Below are 15608 nucleotides of genomic sequence, written 5' to 3' on the forward strand. Positions count from 1 at the left end.
ATGAAAGTTTTGGATTCATGTATCGGAAATAACCAACCTTCGCCATCGTGCAAGTAAGATTCGCCATTCAAATACATGCACTCATTATCACAAGTCTTTCTCAATTATGCTCTATCGGCTGATTTATTATTTGCACTTGTAATATTTGACTGAGTGAGAGGGTCTATGTATTTCCAACTCAAGTGCCGGCATAAGCACGACTTGTCGGTGGTATTCTCACTGCGGAAGGACTGAATCAGTTATAATGAAATCAAATTTTGATAAAATAATGGGTGACGCTGTACTGCGGTATAAACCCACATTATCTGACATCTCATCCATAGATTGTTCACTGAGCGCTGGACTTGATAAATGACTGGCCAATCACAAAAGCTACGCTTCAATTGAGTTACTCATCGTTCTTTGACAAAGCGTCTAGCAGGGCAAAGCCTTTGATAACAAAGTATCGTAATTATCTGTTGTGACACGCTATTCTCAGTCAATACATCAGCATGGTCATCTTTTTCAACGCTTGTTGCGCTACCGGTCTGCTTTGATCCGGTCGCTTTGATGAAGAACAAAAAAATCGATTTGTTTCCAGTAACAGCAAAATGTTTATTGATATTCGGATTTCAATTCGAGGGTGCGAGTTTTAGGATCGTGAGAAGCGTTATGTCGAGCCACTTTCTTGAGGATCTTCATAATTATCTCACGGTTACGGTCATTCCTCTTGATACGCCTTTTAAATCCTATGAGAAATTCTTTGGTGGTCATGGATCGGCCACGTAACGCATTGATGACCTCTGCTTCTGTAATAGGATCCTGTTCGCCGCTTTCTGGTGATCCAGGAGAACTAGCAGGGCGATTGCGTTTCTCAGGACTGCTCGGCTCATCGGAACGGCGCTCTTTGGTAAGCAACCCAGTTTCTGCGCGTAGATTGCTGCGTGAGTGGGGTGGGGAGCTTTCCCTTTTTAGTTGCAAAGACGGGGATCCTGGCCTTCCGATAGGTTTGGATTTGGCTTCTTTTCTCATTCTTGCAATCACATTGCTTTTGGGAGGGGTCGTCGGTGTTTTTCGCTTCGTGGGTGATTCTGCTAATTTATCTATATCCTGCTGCTCTTGATCTTCGTCGTCAAAATCTGTCCCGATATCTTCTGCCTATTGAAATGGCTATTACATCAGAATAATGATCTTAAGAGAAAAAATATCTGATACGTACGCTTGAAGCATAAGGATCGCCTTCCTCTTCATCGCTTTCGTAAGCTCGATTTTTCTCCAGATCGCGCACCAGCCGTCGCATTTGCTACCCAGTTTCCCGTCAGTTTGCATATAATAATAAAATCCAATGATGTTGGCAGTATACCTTTCCCTCTGAGGATAATTTACTACCACCTGTCACCCTCAATTGAACATCGTCGTCTTCTTGTTCGTCAGACATATAATCTTTGGTTTCTCGCTTGATCCGCGCCTAAGCAGTCGCCGTCTTTAATGTGCGTGTTGATTGCAAGAAGGTGGAATCAATTACCTTGCTATCTTTTATTTCTTCGTCTTCAATTTCATGCTCAGCACCGCCTTCTTCATCATCTTGAAAGTCGTCGTCATAGTCGAGGTCATCCAAATCGGAATCCTAGATGCTGGAATAAGCACTCTTTGTCTTGAATTTTACGATAATAAGCCCTTTTCGAAATTAAAAGCATTACGTGCTGACTCCTTCTTCGATGACTGGTATCATCTTCGTCCGTTTCAAATTTTCTATTCATCAGAAAGTGGGGTTAAATGTGCCCTCCAATAGCAAGTTATTCATACACATACTCGTCGTCGTCCACAATTTTGAACCTTGTCGACTTTTTGCCAGTGTTTTTTTCTTCCTTTTCGTCTTCTGCCTCCTTTTCTCTTTTCAACATCATCCATCTTTGTCCCACCCGTTTTTGGTGAGTATTAAGCTACCGAGCAGTAACGGACAAAATATTTTAGACCTGTGGCTCCTTTCTTTGCGTGATTGGCCATCATATCCACCTGTTTTTCGGCTTCTTCCAACGTCAACGTTTTGAAATTCCGCTTTTGCTGGAATTTATACCATCGATCTACAGGGACCACTTTGAAATCATTGTCCTAAGCAATAATACGCATATCATTAAGCAAATAGCACAACATGATACCATCCGTATTATTCGTTTCTATCAACGTACTGTCAATACGAATAAAACGTAATCGGACCGTTGAGCTCCCTCCAGCGTTCCCATGAAACAATTTTGTCCGTCGTAATCTTCCAGAATCCATGGTTTTTGTTCCTGTTCCTTCAGTTCTCTCACATCGTCCTTGGCGAGAAAAATCTGGCGAGTGCGTTTCTTGAACAGCATATTTTTATTCCGCGTCGCCCCGCCCATGGGAGCAATGAGTGAAGTATCTGCGCTTGTTTTTGGCCCTCTAACTTCAGAAGGACTTTCCACGGTATCGGTTTCCGTACCACGTTCACGCAAAGGGACGTAGTTTGCATCTTTTCGTTGCAAACGCACGGGACGACTAAAGGTTTTCAGATCGATCTTTTTCGATGTTCTAAAGTCCATGACATGATGACGGCCGTGATCAGCGCTGCTTTTTAACTGGAAATCAGTGAACGGTATGGCGGTTGGCTGCGTAGACGGCATGGGTGGTCGTGCTGGCGGAGGTCTCTGCGGCAGGACACCTTGCTGCATTGGTCTAACTTCTGCTCCACCCATAAACGGGACACCACCAGTGTAGTAGGACATGACAAATAAAAACGCAATCGATAGTATAGAATAAAGGAAAGCCCAAATAGAAATAACAACGCTTAATCGCAATAATGATATATAAGTAACATTCCTCACATATCCGCTCCTCTTTTTCCTCTACTTCACAATCCATTCTTTTTTCGGTTCTTTGATACAAGTGTGGAAGTATTTTTATTTGACATTCAAAATGCACGAACAGTCGATATGAGAAATTTACTATAAAAACTGGAACATCAGTTTCCGTCGCTCATATATGTACTCGCAAACACTTAGTCTTACCTGCTTCATAGCATCTTTCTTGGCCTTGCGGTCAAGGATAGCCTGACGGCTCTTGTCGACCTTGAGCTTGGTAACGACAACCTTGGAGGGATGGATACCAATGGGAACGGTGGCACCATTGACCTTTTCACGAGTGACACGGTCAATGTGGATAACCCACTTCTTACGGTACACCTGCACAACCTTGCCCTCACGGCCCTTGTAGGTGCCACGGACAATCATAACTTCGTCGTCCTTGCGAACAGGAATGGAGCGGGTGCTGTGCTTCTCCTTGAGCTCCTTGGACAAAGGAGCGCTCATGATCTTGCGACGGATGCTGGAAGGAGCCGAGAAGTGAGCCTTTCTGCTCTTTCTGCGCGAAGAGCTGACATCTATTCAAACAAAAAATTAGTTTCTTCCGCCACGACGAGCAATGCAAGGCTAAATAATGGTCGACGAAAAAATGGGGTATTGTAGCTCGCATAAACCGAAAAAATGGATATGCTGCGTACGATAATGCGACGGGATGAACGATGACATGGTTGCTGAATCATGATAATGAAAGCTAATGGGAAAAGAATTTTGTTGAAATAACTGTCATTGAGGAGCGATTGTAAATTTTCTCGTATCGACATTTCCCATTGGGGTTTTGCAGGTTCGTTTTGGTTCGAATATCATCCATCGTGCCATCCATCCAAATATCCACGTTGATCACTTTCTCGATATCTGTTGCTGCGAGCTACTCATCCATCTATCGTCGACTATTCGCCGTTGGGAATATCTGCTTACCAGCAGAGAACTTCATCCTGTCTATGTGGTGAAAAAGAGGGAGCTCCTTGACAAGCAGCAGTGAGTTCTCAAAGCGCCAAAACTGGATCACGTGAGTTCCGGCCCATCCGCTTGAGCCGTTTTTCAAACCGCGCACGATCAAAAATCTCCAAAGCGACAATGCAGGTCCGCAAGTAGCATTATTTTTTTTTCTTGTAAAAATAGAAGACCTGAGACTTGGCGACTTTGATTGCGAGGAGACGAAACCAAGACATGAAATTCGAAAAATAGTTTGAATGGTTTCCATGTTGGAGAAACCATGTATGATGTTGGTGTATCGCAGGATCTTTACACGATATTTTTGAGGCAAGTTGTATCATCATATCCTGCTACAGTGATTGCAAGGTATGCGATAATTCGATTTCATGTGCCTTTTTCTGACCATTTGATTAATGACTCAGCTAGTATACAACAGCTGCGTATGTATGATGTTTGATGTAAATGAGATCTTGAACTAGCCTAACTATTCTATTTGCCAGATATTTTACGGCAACACATATTGCAGATGAGCTCTCCCGAAGAAGACTGCTTCCACATGGCTGGAGAAGTAATTGTCAATTAGTATCAAGCTCGCTCTTTTTCAGGTACGGATGAAGTTACCTGATATTTTTGGTGATAATAATTTGCTACATAGTGCACATTGAAAATGGTTCAGATGATAATGCTTGCCGAAAGCGGTGACTTCACGTCCATCAATGAGTTCTCCGCAGCCGTGACAAGTTTTCACTGCCTCGGATTTGGAAACTTGCTGAAAATGTTCTTCACAGAATGGCTTGTTGTTACGAACATAAAACGTCGCAGAGGTAAATGCTTTGCCGCAACTCTACAAATGAAAATCGACACGGCATGTCAGTCAGCTCCTAAAGCCCAATTTTTGTGGTTATGGTTAACATGTACCGCGCAAACAAAGCATTCTTTATGCCAATCGCCATCCAATGCACCTAAAAACTCGCCCATGATATACTCGCCACATCCCATGCATTTGTGTCCGTATTTGTTGAGGTAGTCTTTTTCACAGTAAGGGTGACCTTCATGTACCATGTAAGCACTGGATTCGTCAAACGGTTTGCCGCATTCACGGCAGAAAAAATGCCCCACATGATAGTGCTTTCCTAACGCACTGATCGATTTCTATGTTCCCATCATTTTGTATCAGTATTTCTCCATCATCAGCATCCAGCTTTCCCTAATTACCTCTTCAATGGGTGTATTGCAATAATCGCATCGAGTGCTAAATAGCTCATGGTAATCCAAAGCGCAGTATGGCTGACCGTCTTTTTCATAAAACGCGATATGTTCCAAATCTTGTCCACAATGCCGACATTTAAAGCAGTCCGCATGCCATTTTGAACCTGCTGCTGTAATGGCCATACCGCTGATAGGCTTGTCGCAGCCAGCGCATGCTGTCCTCATAAACGGATATACCAAAGGGCTTTCACAAGGCGATGATGATGTAGCTGGTAAGGCTGGAGGAGGTGAATGCTTTTTGGGAGCTGGCACAGGTGTCGTTGGTGGTATTTTTTTGGGAATTTCATCATGGGTATCCGCGACTTCTTTGGGTAATTTGGGCAACGCTTTGTTTTGCAAAGTTGTATCTGTGGTATTGATCGGTTTTTTCTCGGTTGTTTTGACAGGCGAAGACTGAACAGGCGCTGTGGGTGGCGTTTCTGAAGAATGGCGTACTGGGATTTCTTTGTCAGCGTGCGTATTGCTAGCAGTAATCGTTTGTGGCAAGCGAGGGCCCCTGAGTCCGGTTGTACTCCTCAGCGAAGTGGGACGACCAGATGAGCGAGGGACTGATCTTGATGCGCTGCAGGAATTAAGGCGAGGAAGATCAGCGAGATATTTCTCTGTAATGCAGTTTCTTAGCATTGAAATGCAAACATAAGCAATAGCATTTATCTCTAACGGCATTTATTACCAAGTTCATCGACGGTACTGTTGCTCATGCCTCCGAAAACTTGATTCGCATGTAGTTTTACTCTGTGTGTTAAACGCTGGATATACTCTTTGCAGCAAGTGCCCCCTTTGATGGAAAACAAAAGGCAGCCAATGGCGAGAATGAAATTCAGGTTGTGCAAACAGGTCTTGACTGACCAATCGGATGACCTCTGCCTTCTGGTTACCTCGCATTTTTACTGTTCCACTTCAACTCAATCTATATGCTTTCAATCGTAATTTCTTGAACTGTATGAAGAAAAGTATCAATCAAACAAATTATAGATGTAATAATCATCAGGACAAAAAGTTGAGGTTCTCTTTATTGTTTGAGGGATATTCGAGCGCGGCTACCTGCTGCAACAACAGCTCAGAGTTTCATGTTCGTACAGCAGAAAAAGGAGCTGAACAGTATGGAAAATACCTTGACTAGCAATTTTTGAGATACAGTGACTGGTTGTTCACGCATGTTCAATGATGAATTGAAAACTGTCGTAGGAAATGTAAAATTATGGGAGGGATTCGCGTCTATTCTCAAAAAAAAAAAAAAAAAAATATGAGGATGCTACTTAGTCTGAGCGAAAGAAGCGGATGAAAGGCACAATTGTGCTTCCTCTATTTCCACGAAGAAGCTTGAAGAATAATTTTTCTAGGCCAAGGCCAAGAAGATGCCTGGCGATATCTCGACGTATGTGATGTTGGTCACCCTGAGTTAGGTTTTATCAGTAATAATCGTAATAAGCAACCTTATTCATTGTAAACTGTTTTTCTGCAACTGACAGATCACCCAAGATGGGAATTGAAATTTTGTGCATGGTTTTCTGTAATATGCAACACATATGGCCGTGATAAAGTGATTTGGCTGTTAATCTTTGCTGCACAACAGCAGTATCATTCACTGGCTCTCACAGTCCATGCTGGCGTTCAGTGAACCTTGTAACCATGACGAACCGTGCCGATCAAGGCATACGGCGGATTGTAGCTATCCTCTAGCACTCATAATTATCTAGGCAATACTTCAAAGGAAAAATGCAACATGTTAAAAGGGTAATGGAGATCAAACCTATCCTTCAAGAAAGCATTAAAAACAGGCCTACCGTAAATGCTTTCGAGAGAAATTCACGAGCGAACGCGTATTAAGAACCCATTCAGGTAAACAGATAATCACAAGTGGCGCTGCAGGCGAGTTAGTCACCAAAGAACTACACATGCCAAGTGATGAGCACGCGTATAAAGTTAGCCAAAATTAGAAACCAACGACTTTATACGAATTAGACTCAATATCCAAGAAGCTGAAGACTTGGCGTATCAAATCAAAAAGATCGAACGATCAAGAGAGTTCCTTTTTGCCGCTTAAAGTTCAGCTTCACATGTCGGTTGAGCTCAAGTACAGCCATTTATTTTGAATGTAATTGATATAGCTTTTAAGCAAAAATATGAGCATTCTATACCAGGTTAGTTGCATTTTAGAATTAAACCCCCCCCCCCAAAAAAAAAAAAACCTTGCATAGCAAATGCAGAATACGAACAATGATCAGGTTTGTCCGTGCTGCGGCTGACCCATTTTACCATTTTAAACGTTGGCCCCGGCAAGGACTTTGGAATTTCAAGCTCCTACTGACTAGTAACAACAACAGATCCTGGGAAAACAACCTACTTTGTCAACCTTACCGGTCCCGAGAATTGGACACGATTTCCATTTTAGAAAGATTGAGCGAAAGGTCATAGCAGTGTTTTTCAAAGGAAAGTTAGCAAATTGTCATTGTTCCGAATGTTGGAATCTTTCCGTGATATCCACGTTAGCAGAGACGCGGAAAAGAAAATCAAATTCAATGTCACTGATTTCCTGCATGTATGCAGCCAGATATGGAATGCGGTGGAGCTGCTAGTGTTTCTTCGAAAATAAGCTCAGACATCGAGGTGGTACAGTTTGAAACCAAAGCAGTCAAACATAAAAGCGTCAATTTTCTTGCAACAACTTCCCTTTTTCCCTGGTCATTTCACTTTATGCCTTCCATCTCTGTTATCAAAGAACGCTTCGCACTTGCCGCTTCCATTGAGGAACGCGAGCAAGTCGTTGCCGAACATGCCATCGCCGGTTCACGAGATTGGTATTACTACCAAGGTCTATTGACCTTGCAAAAGCTACGCGCGGAATTCGATAAGGACCAAATGACGACTAAGAGCCGGGATCCATCGCCTGCGGAATCCGATTTAATGCAAAAGATGCAGAAATTGCTGGAGGATTTCGAACGCGCAGGGGAAGACCATCAGCGCTACAAAGAACTAAAAACACGATACCATCTTTTGACTTACCCTATTGATACTGCGCGATCTTTACGATTCATTGGCGAGGAACTTCAGCTCGACACTCCATCGGAACAGGTTTCCGCTGAACAGGATGCTGGCTCTCGTATGAATTACCCGACATCTCTCGATAACCAGCTAATCGACCCTCGGTACGTCGTCCGTCAATGCATGCAAGATATCGCCAACTCTGAATCCGGGGCTATGATGAATATCGAGCCTGTGGCTATTCCTGTGGCTCTGGAACTGTTAAAGGAAGGGACATCCAAGCGCCAAGAAGAAGCCTTGTTACGCAGACTGTTACAGCAGCCCCAGTCCTCTGACTTGGTCGGAGTTTCCGAACGGTTGGCGCAGCTGTGGCGGGAGCAAGAATTGCGCACTATTTTGGATACCTGGCCCTTGTACAACCTAACACTGGACCAAATGAATACCTTACAAAACCTTTTGCCCAACATATTGGAAGCGCCTCAATTCGTGCAAACTTACATCAACAAACTCGTACCGGAAGCCTATGTTGCCAAAGAATCCACCAACTCTAGTGTCGATTACTGGGATGATCAAGAACGAACACTCGAACAGTATCTGAAGGCGCTTTCGCAGTTTGTGGAAACACTGCCAAACACTTACTCTGAGCTCAAATCAAAGATCTTGTTTCATCAACTCCGAATCGACATTGTTCGCAATGAATGCGAGGAGGCTCGCTTTGTAAAGTAAGTCAACCGCAAAATCACCTGATTTATTATCGCGTGCTAACCAAGAGGAACTAGTTATCTCCACCATTCACGCATCAAAGATGTACCTCAGACCAAAGCACCTTTTTCTGGAGGCAACAATTTTTCGCCAGTCAACAGCATCAATTTAACGGTAAATGAGTGCAATGCCTGTCATCTTTTGGTCCAGTGACTCATTCAGTCTTTAGATCCCATTCCTTGGCGATAGCAAGATCAGTTATGAAGACGATATGGAGGTCATCAAAGCGTACCTGACTTGCCTCATTTCATCCGGAAAGCTCTCATCTCTGGAATCTTTGTCGAGTTATTTTAGCTTTAACGACTTTCTCAAGCCATTCGAAGCTACGGTACTGTTGACCCACAGCGAGCATCAGAGTGCAGAATGGTCCAGAACATTAGGCGACCAAGCATTCGAATCTCTTGTGGAGCGATCTGAGCTCACCTTTACCGAGTCGACCGAGCATCTAAAGTGCACACGGCGCCCAGATGACGCCATCAATCTAACGGTTCGATTCAAGAATATGGCTCACATTACGGTCCGCGTGTATGAAATTGATCTTTTCAACTACTGGCGCCGTCATCCTGAGAGCAAGGAAATTGAAAGCAGCAATATCGATCTCAACGGTGTATATCCTGCATGGGAAAAACAATTCGACTTTTCCGACAAGCCGTCCATTCGTGTCTTTACTGAAAACTTTACATTTGGACCCAACGGTCTTGCAGAGGACATTTTCAATGGCCGCGGAGCATGGATTATCGATTTTGTTGGCGGTCGCGACCAGTGTCGAGCCATCGTACAAAAGGTAAATCGACAGCTTTTGGGTCAAATTCTGATAGGCACGTCTAATAAAAAGCATCTCATAGGGCCATTTGCAACCGGTTATTCAAGAGACATCAGCGGGTCATCTTATCGAAATCCTCGATGAGGACAGACAGGTGTTGACAGACACTTGCAAGATTTGGAATGGCAGTTCATACTTCGAGGTTCGTTTTTTATTTTTAAATTAATAATTGACGACTGTTGATGTACTCACAATGATATCAATATAGCCCGGAGAAACTGGCAGTATCTTGCTGCCATATCGCTTGGAAGATGCCAAAGAATCAAAAGTCCTGCTTACCATGTCAGATGGATACTCACAACCTGTGGATTTCTTTCATCAGAAAGAGATTTACACTTTCGACGGCTATTTCTATGTTAATTCCGAAGCACTTCTTCCCAACAAAAAGGCCGAGGTGCGTTACTTTCAAGGAATCGTACTGAACAAATGAAATCTAACATGATCTTACTTGTTGTAGGTGGTCGTTCTTCCCGAACTAAGAGTTCACGGACAGGAAGCATCTCTGTCTTTATTAGAGGATATTGCCTTGGTTATTGAAGCGGTCGATGCTCAGGGAGTTAAAAGCCGTACGACCGTCTCAGACCTTACCATTAGCAAGCATCAAGCCATCCAGCATTCATTTACAGTGCCAAACTCCTGTAAGCATATATCAAGCCTGGTTAATATATGGATTTGGTCAGCTCATGCCTTCATTTATTCGTTTCTATTTAGTGAGCGCCATCAATTTTACATTGACTGCCAATGTGAAATGTTTATCAGCACAGCAACCCTCTCAGCGTGTGGAAATTGCAGAGCAAGTCACTGTAAGCACCTCTGAATCGAACTCCATTATCAGCACACATCTGCGATCCTCGGCGGAAGAGGGTTACTTTATTTACGTTTGCGGCAAAAATGGTAAGCGATAAATCACACGCAAAGGTGGATGATTGGCATAGCAAGCTTCTTATACTGCTATGTGTAGGCGAGCCCATAAAGAATCATGTGGTGGAGATTTCCCTCAAACACAAAATGTTAACCAACAACATTACTGTGCACTTGCAATCGGATAATGATGGTGTTATTGCCCTTGGACAGATCAAAGACGTTGCTTGGCTCCACACGCCATACAAGTTCTGGAACGTGGCGGAATACATCACGGAACTGCCTCCCTTCATTACAGCAAGAGCCAATACCGAGTTCAAGGTTCCCTATCAACCAACAGCAGAAGGACGCCAGTACAGCATGTTCCAAACTGGTTTCAGAGGGTAACTTCCTTGTTCGAAAATTTTTTGGGCTTACATGGTATCTAATCATATGATAACGTAGCAACGCATTGCATGACGTTTCGGCCCATGTCCATTGCGAGAGCACTTTCCTCACCATTTCTGGCTTACAAGAAGGAAAGTACAAGCTGTTCTTGGCCGATACCCCCGATGGAGCTCAGTCGATTGAATGCACCATCATCGATACCCAAGCATCCCACCCGTTGAACAACAAAACGTATTGGGCTTCCTGGCTTTTTGGTCGTTCGCTGTGTGGCGAGGGTAGTGGTTCCTTGGTCACCAGTCCCTTAAGCGTCGAACATGTCGCCTCTACTGATGAAAAGCTTCAGTTCCAGGTTAACAATGGCAACAATTACCCAGCCTTGGTGCTGCTGACTACCTCGACTTTTGTTCCGCTTTCTTCCTATAGCCTAAGTGCTAAAACGGTGAAGAATCGAACCCTTCGATGGCTGCCTCAATCGTACTCCACGATTGATACTCCCTCTATTTTCATGTCTGGACGGAAGCTCAGTGAGGAGCATCAATACATTATGAATCGTCAACGTGCTGTGAAACGTGTGGGAAGCACGCTCACAAAACCGTCGTTGCTCATTAACCCAATGGTAAGCACCTCTCATTGCTGCCCTCAGGGACTCGACGGCCACCAACGCTAATGTTTCACATGTATACAGAAACACGCATCGACAGATACAAGCGCTCGCCATTTAGCCGAAGAAAATGACTTTGTACATATTGGCAAGAAAAAGAGAAAAGTTGGCTCAAGATATTTTCCTACCGAGGCAGCCTATTGCTGTGCCGCACCCATGAATACCAATTACATGATAGCTGATACTGGTAAGGCAGCAAAAGAAAAAGAAAACACAAAACATGGCCTTATCCGCTCAATGTGATGAACTCCTGAAATGTAAAATGTGCTAGGTTTCCTTGATTATCAATACCGTGTGCTGCAACTTCAACCTGGCTCCAACGGAGAATTGCATATTGATCGATCCGAACTCGGTGATGGTAACATTCTACAACTTGTTGTATTGTCCGGAGAACAGAGAATAGCCAAACGGATGGTCCTCGAAGGTGCTTCATTGGATCTTCAGACAACCAATCTGTGTCAGCAAGCTCAAGGCATTGATAAAACGAAAGCCTATATCCAACCAAAATGTGTGCGTGTATTGAACGACAACGATTCCTTCACGTTACCTTCGCAACATAAATGGGAAATGGTGAACACCTTCCAGAAGCTCTTCCACCTTATCGAAGTACTGTCGCCTGAGGTATTTTCCGCTGATCTTGCCGAATTCTCTTTCTTGGTGGACTGGCCCACCTATGATGTTTCAAGAAAGCTTGAAACTTATCGATATCACGATTGTTATGAATTGGCTTTATGGTTGAAACATAAAGATCAAGCATTTTTCACGCAATACATTTTACCCACAATTCAGGTAAGTAAAAGGTCCTGCAGGATGTTTACCAATGATGCACAGAAAATTAAAATATGACTCGTTACTAGAGCAAGATCCAAAAATCCTTTATGGATTGGTACCTAGTCGACGGTGACTTGACGGCCTTCGCTGAGAATATGCACAGCTATCGACAATTAAGCATCATTGAAAAAGCTTTATTGGCCAAATCGGTTCCGTCCTCACTCCCGAGTATTCTTCAGGACTTCAAAGACACATATGAAGCGACGGCTGAAGTGCTCGACGACAGAAACTTTGAGGCTGTGCTTGCTGGAGGTGTTCTAGAAACATTGGATCAAGATATTGGTATGGCTTTATACGATGCGCCTATAGCTTTGGAGACAGCCAGTCGAAGCTATGTGCCGCCGCCAGCCATGTTTGGATCGGCTCCTACTCCTCGTGCGGCTATGTATTCACTCTCTTCAGCAGCTCCTCGTATGGCCATGCGCATGCAAGCAAATGAAAATGAAGGTACGAGTCTTATGAGATTTCCCAATAGGATTAAAATACTGATTCGGTCCTAGCAGAACCGGAGAATGATGAGAGTGAAGAAGAAACTCCCAGTCCGACGGAAGAAGGTGACCAGAAAGATATGGAAGAGCAAGCATTACGAGAACAGGTCAAGCGACACCAAAAGAAGGAGCCGTTCAAGTTTGTCAAGCCGACCAGTGAATGGATCGAGAAGGGATATTATAAGGAATCTGAAGACCAAAACGCACTACAAGCATCCCAGTTCTGGATCGACTACCTTGCTTCCGAAACTTCAAAGTTCTTGACTGGCGTACGTATTCTAGCTGCGGTAGCGATGTAAAACTGGTTATTAATCCTTGCTTGTAGACCTTCATCCATGCTACAAGAAGCTTCACGGAAATTATGAGCGTGCTCGCGTTGCTGTCTCTTCCGTTTGAAAATGCCTATCAAACTCAGCTTTCTTCTGAGGAGTCTGGCCACTTGACCATTAGCTCCTCTGGTGCCTGTCTTTTGTTCCACCGTGCGCTTGAGGTATTTTGACTAGGTTGACTCATTTATACAAAAAGACGCTTGTGCTTAATATTTCATCTATAGGAAACCACGACACCGGCACCGGCAAATCCAACGGTTCTTCTGGGTCAATCATTCTTCTTGAACGAAGGAACAGCGGCAGCTGCAAATGATTCTTCCATTAATCCTGACGATTTCCAGCCAAGCACAGATTATAAATGGCACCTTGCCGTCAGCAGTAAGTGATATTTTATACATGGTTTGATAGGAGGTCTAATGCATAACTATAATAGATATCTCATCGGAGCGCTGTATTTGCCAGATCACGGCTCAAATACCTACTGGCGCGATTCCGACGGGCAACACGCAGTACTGCATATCCAAGTCCATTGGCATCGAGCCTTACTCTACGTGGCATGATGTTATTGGTAGCTTCTATTTCCCTGCCAGTGGAAACTTTACGGTGATGCCGATCACTGCTGCTCAAGACAACGTGCTGTTGAATCAGACCCAGCCACTGAACATTACCGTTGATCAGATTGTCTATGATTCTCAGAAAGAACGCCCATGGTCTCTTGTCGCCGCCAAAGGCTCCAGTGACGACGTTATTCAGTATCTCGGGAAATATAAAAATCTGCGCAATCTCGATATGTCCCTCATTGGCTGGCGAATGATGAACGCCACCTTTGCTTCCGAAGTTTTCAAGGTTCTCCGTCAACGTCGCTTCTATACGGAAAGCTTATGGCAGTACGGCGTTCACCACGGCCTGGGTGATGTTGTTCGCGAATTACTGGAAGAAAATGGCACGCTATTGAAGAAAGCGGGTTACGTATTGGACACTCCATTGGTCTCTGCCCGACCCGAACAGACAGGTGTACTCGACATTTTGGATTATTACCCCTTGATTCATGCTCGAGGTAAGGAAATTTTTTTTTTTCAGCCATAATCTTATTGTCAATAACTTAAAACGATTGTGTTTTGTGTGTAGCTCATCGGTTGGGATCGAAACATGAGATTCTTAACAAGCAGTTCGCCAAGCAATATGACGCTTTCTTGGAGTACCTTGGGCAAAAGCACGAAGCTACTGGCACCGACCTCACGGTTATTTGTACGTATTTGCTTATCCAGGATCGTATTGAAGAGGCATCCGCCGTCTATCGTCAAGCTAGCCAGCTGGGAGTGTCATGCCAAATTCAATTCGATTACATCGGTGCTTATCTGCGTACTCGTACTCTTGTGAAGGATGTGGACAGCGCGTTTGACCTCAGCGACGTCCGAGAGATCACAAAGAAATACCATGATTGCGGTAGCCTCCGATGGCGCGAACTGTTTGCCAGTCTGGAGGACTACATTGACGAGATTAGCAGTACTTTGGCCAACGACAACCTGACCACGACATACGAGCGACGTCTTACAAAGTCTATGCAAAAGGAACCATTGCTGGACCTCCAAGTTGAAAACAACCAGCTTGTGCTTCAGTATGCCAATATTCAGCAGCAAGTCCAGATTCGGTATTACAAGATGGACGTGGAAATTATGTTTTCCAATAGTCCGTTCATGGCGCATACCGGAAAAACGAAGCATCAAGATTACGATTGGATTAAACCCAACTATATCGAATGGCATATGCTGGAATTCAACCACCAGTCCGAGACAAGCGATGGCTTCGAAATGATCGGTTTAGCACCTTCCTCTCTGGAGACCAAAACGATCGAGATCCCCGAAAGTATGCGCAACAGCAACATGATGATCGAGGTGATTGGTGAAGGGTTCCAGAGGCAACAGATTCATTTCGCTCATCAATTAACGGTGCATGTTTCGGAAATCTTCGGTTTGATCCGTGTGGGCCACTTAAAACAAGTCTTGGCAGGCGCCTATGTGAAAGTGTATGCTCGTCTCAAGAACGGACGAGTGGAGTTTTGGAAGGATGGTTACACGGGGCTAAACGGAACGTTCGATTACGTGAATATTACGGAGGGCAACGCATTAGTTGCTGGTGAAGAACTCCAGAAAGTGGTAGAAACTCGGGTAGATAAGTTTAGTATTTTAGTCGTTAGTGAAAATGCGGGTGCTGTGGTACGGGAAGCGTTTCCGCCTGTCACCATATAATGAATAAATTGGGACCGTTGTATGGTTGAACACAAAAAAAAAACTATGCAGCGGCTGATTATTTTCCCAAATATAAATCCCAATGCAGTAAAAAAGCTTTTTTACATCCATATCAGATGGTGTTACTTGCCAAAACGAAAGGGAATTTGGACAAAATCAATGGAAA

At 44.0% G+C, this 15608-nt stretch overlaps 4 protein-coding genes across 4 annotated transcripts; 1 reads left to right on the forward strand and 3 right to left on the reverse strand.

Annotated features, from left to right (window-relative positions):
• Positions 1-429: 429 nt before the first annotated feature.
• On the reverse strand, positions 430-2765 carry BYT42DRAFT_564292 (uncharacterized protein). Its single transcript, XM_051567711.1, has 8 exons — positions 2169-2765; positions 1996-2091; positions 1792-1922; positions 1680-1731; positions 1505-1606; positions 1343-1447; positions 1199-1282; positions 430-1137 (listed from the first exon to the last, which is right to left on the reverse strand). The coding sequence occupies exons 1-8, from the start codon at positions 2727-2729 to the stop codon at positions 595-597; spliced, it is 1674 nt and encodes a 557-aa protein (XP_051425672.1). The 5' UTR covers positions 2730-2765; the 3' UTR covers positions 430-594.
• A 14-nt stretch (positions 2766-2779) lies between these two features.
• On the reverse strand, positions 2780-3953 carry BYT42DRAFT_597941 (translation protein SH3-like domain-containing protein). Its single transcript, XM_051570957.1, has 3 exons — positions 3780-3953; positions 3012-3382; positions 2780-2948 (listed from the first exon to the last, which is right to left on the reverse strand). Exons 1-3 carry the CDS (start codon positions 3793-3795, stop codon positions 2946-2948), a joined length of 390 nt encoding a protein of 129 aa, XP_051425673.1. The 5' UTR covers positions 3796-3953; the 3' UTR covers positions 2780-2945.
• On the reverse strand, positions 3952-5861 carry BYT42DRAFT_564301 (uncharacterized protein). The gene is made up of 5 exons (XM_051567712.1): positions 5740-5861; positions 5013-5668; positions 4716-4949; positions 4419-4641; positions 3952-4357 (listed from the first exon to the last, which is right to left on the reverse strand). Exons 1-5 carry the CDS (start codon positions 5765-5767, stop codon positions 4287-4289), a joined length of 1212 nt encoding a protein of 403 aa, XP_051425674.1. The 5' UTR covers positions 5768-5861; the 3' UTR covers positions 3952-4286.
• A 1888-nt stretch (positions 5862-7749) lies between these two features.
• On the forward strand, positions 7750-15594 carry BYT42DRAFT_643716 (uncharacterized protein). The gene is made up of 17 exons (XM_051572618.1): positions 7750-8773; positions 8831-8927; positions 8983-9597; positions 9659-9778; positions 9845-10030; positions 10094-10274; positions 10348-10530; positions 10598-10880; positions 10942-11500; positions 11570-11732; positions 11817-12334; positions 12403-12823; positions 12880-13133; positions 13190-13354; positions 13418-13571; positions 13627-14250; positions 14322-15594. The coding sequence occupies exons 1-17, from the start codon at positions 7764-7766 to the stop codon at positions 15440-15442; spliced, it is 6654 nt and encodes a 2217-aa protein (XP_051425675.1). The 5' UTR covers positions 7750-7763; the 3' UTR covers positions 15443-15594.
• The last annotated feature ends 14 nt before the right edge of the window (positions 15595-15608 follow it).

Source organism: Radiomyces spectabilis (assembly GCF_025331425.1).
Source record: "Radiomyces spectabilis strain NRRL 2753 chromosome Unknown BYT42scaffold_4, whole genome shotgun sequence".
NCBI classification, from domain to species: Eukaryota; Fungi; Mucoromycota; class Mucoromycetes; order Mucorales; family Radiomycetaceae; genus Radiomyces; species Radiomyces spectabilis.

What these genes read in the sequence shown, in the direction of transcription:
- BYT42DRAFT_643716 (XM_051572618.1), top strand. Translation starts at nt 7,764, where the DNA reads ATGCCTTCCATCTCTGTTATCAAAGAACGCTTCGCACTTGCCGCTTCC. An exon ending in TTCCAAACTGGTTTCAGAGG is followed by an intron (nt 10,881 to 10,941) that starts GTAACTTCCTTG and finishes ATGATAACGTAG; the next exon opens with CAACGCATTGCATGACGTTT. An exon ending in TGTTCCACCGTGCGCTTGAG is followed by an intron (nt 13,355 to 13,417) that starts GTATTTTGACTA and finishes TTTCATCTATAG; the next exon opens with GAAACCACGACACCGGCACC.
- BYT42DRAFT_564292 (XM_051567711.1), bottom strand. Translation starts at nt 2,729, where the DNA reads ATGTCCTACTACACTGGTGGTGTCCCGTTTATGGGTGGAGCAGAAGTT. An exon ending in AATTATCCTCAGAGGGAAAG is followed by an intron (nt 1,283 to 1,342) that starts GTATACTGCCAA and finishes GAAACTGGGTAG; the next exon opens with CAAATGCGACGGCTGGTGCG. An exon ending in GCGATCCTTATGCTTCAAGC is followed by an intron (nt 1,138 to 1,198) that starts GTACGTATCAGA and finishes CCATTTCAATAG; the next exon opens with GCAGAAGATATCGGGACAGA.
- BYT42DRAFT_564301 (XM_051567712.1), bottom strand. Translation starts at nt 5,767, where the DNA reads ATGAGCAACAGTACCGTCGATGAACTTG. An exon ending in AAGAATGCTTTGTTTGCGCG is followed by an intron (nt 4,642 to 4,715) that starts GTACATGTTAAC and finishes TTTCATTTGTAG; the next exon opens with AGTTGCGGCAAAGCATTTAC. An exon ending in ATTATCACCAAAAATATCAG is followed by an intron (nt 4,358 to 4,418) that starts GTAACTTCATCC and finishes TTACTTCTCCAG; the next exon opens with CCATGTGGAAGCAGTCTTCT.